Source organism: Castor canadensis, chromosome 14 (assembly GCF_047511655.1).
Source record: "Castor canadensis chromosome 14, mCasCan1.hap1v2, whole genome shotgun sequence".
NCBI classification, from domain to species: domain Eukaryota; kingdom Metazoa; phylum Chordata; class Mammalia; order Rodentia; family Castoridae; genus Castor; species Castor canadensis.
Window position 1 is genome coordinate 271,011 of NC_133399.1, and position 4,425 is coordinate 275,435.

Below are 4,425 nucleotides of genomic sequence, written 5' to 3' on the forward strand. Positions count from 1 at the left end.
GAAGGAGATGAGGTCAACCATCCAGGAAGGACCAGCAGGGATGAGATCCAAATTCACATCCTGCCCTGTCTGTGCCTCAGTTTCTCCTTTGCACAGTAAAGAGGGGGTGTTTTCCACGCCCCCTTCTCTCCTGTGCCCGAGAGTCGTGAGTGGGACGCAAAGACCCCGCTAGGATTGCGACATAAAGTGATTGACAGGAGGTGGCCTAGGATTCCTGCAGGGAGCATATGGCACGGACCTCGGGCGCCCCCTGGCGGCCGGGCAAGTGCTGGCGGTCGCCGTGGGACCCAAGTATGAAATCGCGGCCGCCATCTTTCATAAGGGCAACGGCCAACTTGGTAAAGGCAATGTCCTAGACCAGAGCTTCAATCCACCCGTCCTGGTTCCCCATGCTATGAACTGAGTAACAAGAATACACTTCTATAAATGATCCTTTTATAAAAACTAAAGAGAAATGATTGTTCACTTTGAATTGGATCAGAAGCCTGTAAGGTATTGCCTTTACCAAGATGGCGAAGGCGCTGTGCGTCATGAGCGTGCGCCGACGCATCCCAGTGCGCAGGCCCGGCGTGGCGTCACGAAGGTGCGACGGGCCCGGCGGCCGGGGGAAGGAGGTAGGAGCTGCCGCGGCGCGGGCGGAGCCGAGTGCGGGGTGCGGGCGGCTGGTGGGGGGTGTTGCTCGTTCCGGGGTTCTCCCCACACCTTCCCCGAGGGCTGGACTTAGGGTACTGGAGTTGGGGTGCTTCCGGCGCGAAATCTGGACGGCGCCTCGGGGCTGTGCCGTTTGCCCGGGCCCGGAGCTCGAGGTCCTGGGAGGTGATCGCACTGGGTATCCATCCCGAGCCAGGTCCGACGGGAACATCCGGGTCCCCAGGTTGACATCCGGGTCCCCAGGTCGACATCCGGGTCCCCAGGGTTACACATAGCCGGACCCAGTGTTGGTATAGGCAGGCTTGGGGAAATAGCCAGGTGCAGGCGACAGCCATGTGCAGTGGTCCAGCCAGCTGTAGGGACAAAGCTGGGCACAGGTGACACACCTACCTCACCGTCCACTTGAAATGGGGTCAGGGTCGCGTGTCCAGCGGGGACACCCGGGGAGGCGGATCTCGTGATTACCCTGACCGACCAGTCTTCTGGCCGAGTTGCCCTGGTGGCCTAAAGTCGTCATGTGTCCTAATGTCCCTAGGTCAGGAGCACAGTCAGGAGGCACAGTGGGGGAGCCCGGCCCCCACTTTCATCTGTGGAATGGGGCGCCTGCTGTCCGTCTGTGCGGCCACTGGCCGATGTCCATTGTGACCCACACCAGCAGCTGCTTTCCTAGATTCAGGGACCCATTGAGGCCCACCGAGCCTGGGGTGAAGCCTGAGGAGGGGAAGTGGGAAAGGCCACCCAGGGGTCCCTCTCAGTGACTTGCAGGAGCCACCCTGGACGGATGTCCATTAGCAGATAGGACACGTGCCGTCCTGCAGAGGAGTATTACTCAGCCAGGAAAAGGAGCACAAACAGCACTGGTATTTCCTAGGCCGTGGTGGCAGCTTTAAAAGACAGCGCCGAGTGACAGAGCCAGAGACGAGGGCCACGTGGCGTGTGATCCGGGGCAGGGATGATCAGGGGCTGGGAGAGGGGAAGGAGTTTTAGGGGACGAGAGCCACCCGCCCCGCTGTCCCGCAGCCTGCTGAGGGATGCCCAAGAAGTTCCAGGGCGAGAACACCAAGTCGGCAGCGGCCCGGGCGCGGCGGGCGGAGGCCAAGGCGGCGGCCGATGCCCGGAAGCAGAAGGAACTGGAAGATGCCTACTGGAGGGATGAGGACAAGCACGTCATGAGGAAGGAGCAGCGCAAGGTGGGCGTGGCCGCAGGGACCAATGAGAGGCGGGTGGGCGTGGCCCGGGGCGGGGGGGGGGGTGTTGTCCATGGACTCAAGGGCGGGGCTGTGGGACGAGGCTATGATATGCATATGGGTAGGGGGAGAACCAATGAGACGTGATGTGGGCGTGGCTGTGGGGCGGGCTACTGAGACGTAGATGGGCGTGGCCTAGGGCGAGCGGGTAATGGAACTCGGGCGGGGCTGAGACCCGTGTGGGTGTGGCCAAGACTGACGCAGGTGGGCGGGGCCAAAGGTGGCCTTTGCATTTTTGCACCTTTGCACCTGGGGTCTTCGTCTGGGTTAGACGGATGCCCCTGCCAGGGAGCAGTTGTGTCCCCTGGGGCCTGGGGCTGTCGTAGTGAGGACAGGTGCCCATGGCTCCTGTGGGTGAGGCCTGGGACTGCGAGCCCACCGAGCAGTGCTGACCTGAGATGGGGCCCCTGGTGTCCTAGGTTCCCACTCCTGCTGACCCGCTCTGCCCAACAGGTGGCTCCCGTCCTCCTTTGCCAGCCACAGCGCTGGTGGCCGTGGTGCCAGAAGGTCCTGGGTAGGTGGACTTGTGTCTGTGGTTCCGGTGGCCCTGGAGCCCGCTGGACGTTGCTGTCCGCCTGCTTCCTCCTGGCTATTTGTTTTTTGGGGGGAGGCATCAAATGTTGCCACAGGGCAAATCCATTTCCGTCCCGCACTGATGTGCACAGGGCCGAGCACAGACCGTCCAGTGTGTGTCTCAGAAATACGGCCCAGGCCCGGGCCTCCCCAGCCTCCCAGGGCTGCGGTCACAGTGGGAGGTGAGCATGGCTGCCGACTGAAACCCCGGCCACGCTTGGAGGCCGCACCAGTGACCCCAGCACTCGGGACGCTGGGGCCGGAGGACAGCGAGTTCGAGCCGGGCCTGGGCTGCAGAGCCAGACGCGCGCCCCTAAAACCCGACTTCACGGAAACAGCGCTGATGGCCGCAGGTCCTCTGCAGTCCATGGAAGTGTCTGGGCCCGTCTGTTCTTCCCGCACCGAGAGGGAGGGCCGCCGATGAAGAGCTGGGCTTCACTGAGTGCGCGGCGCTGGCGCAGGGTCCTCGCACCTGCGCGGGGAGGGGTGGGGTGAGGGCTGGCGCGCGTGCAGCCCCGGGTGCTTGCGCGGTCGTGGTGCTGACCCGCGTGCCGCACAGGAGGAGAAGGAGAAGCGGCGCCTGGAGCAGCTGGAGCGCAGGAAGGAGGCGCAGCGGCTGCTGCAGGAGGAGGACTCCCGGCTCAAGGGCGGCAAGGCCCGCGGGGCGGCGCCCAGCAAAGTCACTCGCGCGCAGATCGAGGACACGCTGCGCCGCGAACACGCACCCCGCGAAGAGCCAGGTGTGGCCGTGGTTCCCCGAGGGGGGCGGCCGGGGTGCCGTGGGCTGCGTCCTGCGTGTCCCCTCACGCCCCCTCCCTCCCCGTGTCGCCTCTGCAGCCGAGAAAGCCAAGAGTCACCTGGAGGTGCCGCTGGAGGAGAATCTGAACCGACGCGCACCCGAGGACGGCACCGTGGATGCTCGCACGATCGAGGACGCCATCGCAGCACTCGGGTGCGGGGGCGTGGCCTCCGGGGCGGAGCTAGGCCTGTGGGCGTGTCCTGGCCTCGGGGGCGGGGCTGACGCCTGGGGGCGGGGCTTTACCTCCGGGGCGTGTCAGGAGCCTCGGGGGGCGGGGCTGGCTCTGGGGGCGTGTCCGTGGTCTCGGGGGCGGGGCTGGCTCTGGGGGGCGTGTCCGTGGTCTCGGGGCAGGGCTGGCTCTGGGGGGCGTGTCTGTGGTCTCGGGGGCGGGGCTGGTCCTGGGGGCGTGTCCTGGTCTTGGGGCGGGGCTGGCTCTGGGGGCGTGTCCGTGGTCTCGGGGCGGGGCTGGCTTGGGGGCGTGTCCTGGTCTCGGGGGCGGGGCTGGCTCTGGGGGCGTGTCCGTGGTCTCGGGGACCAGCCCCGCTGCCCTGCCAGCAGCCCAGCCCTGAGGTCGCTGTGTCCCTCGCAGTGTGGCGGAGGAGGCGGACCGGCACCCCGAGCGGCGCATGCGCGCGGCCTTCACGGCCTTCGAGGAGGCGCAGCTGCCGCGGCTGAAGCAGGAGAACCCCAACATGCGGCTGTCGCAGCTGAAGCAGCTGCTGAAGAAGGAGTGGCTGCGGGCGCCCGAGAACCCCATGAACCAGCGGGCGCTGCCCTTCAACGCGCCCAAGTGACCGGCCGCGTCCACGTCCCTGTCCCCGTCCCGGTGCCCATCCCCTTCCCCATCCCCGCCAGCGCAATAAACGGGGCCCCGCGGAGACGCCGCGTGCGGTGTGCGTGCGTGACCCCGCGTGGGGGGGCGGTGACCTGTGACCTCCCCGGGGTCAGCTGGGACTCGAGGTCACCCAGCACGGGGAGGACGGCGGGATTCGAACTCAGATCCTGCTCCGAAGGACGGGGAGGGCGATGGCCGAGGGCCACGCCGCTGTGTCCTCTCCTGTGTCCACGCTGGCCTTGCCCGGGGTAGGGGACCCGCACACATGGTTGTCACATGAGCCAGTGCGCGATGAGCCTCGGCCTCGTTCCCGCCAGGAA

General features: G+C 66.4%; 1 protein-coding gene across 1 annotated transcript; it reads left to right on the plus strand.

Moving 5' to 3' along the window:
* The first annotated feature begins 563 nt into the window (after positions 1-563).
* On the plus strand, positions 564-4,148 carry LOC141416552 (coiled-coil domain-containing protein 124-like). Its single transcript, XM_074053524.1, has 5 exons — positions 564-614; positions 1,672-1,841; positions 3,031-3,211; positions 3,309-3,423; positions 3,860-4,148. The coding sequence occupies exons 2-5, from the start codon at positions 1,683-1,685 to the stop codon at positions 4,062-4,064; spliced, it is 660 nt and encodes a 219-aa protein (XP_073909625.1). The 5' UTR covers positions 564-614; positions 1,672-1,682; the 3' UTR covers positions 4,065-4,148.
* Positions 4,149-4,425: the final 277 nt, after the last annotated feature.

Bases quoted from the DNA above. Each gene is read 5' to 3' on its own strand.
- LOC141416552 (XM_074053524.1), top strand. From the start codon at position 1,683: ATGCCCAAGAAGTTCCAGGGCGAGAACACCAAGTCGGCAGCGGCCCGG. The intron at 1,842-3,030 runs GTGGGCGTGGCC...CGTGCCGCACAG, and splicing joins TGAGGAAGGAGCAGCGCAAG to GAGGAGAAGGAGAAGCGGCG. The intron at 3,424-3,859 runs GTGCGGGGGCGT...TGTCCCTCGCAG, and splicing joins GACGCCATCGCAGCACTCGG to TGTGGCGGAGGAGGCGGACC.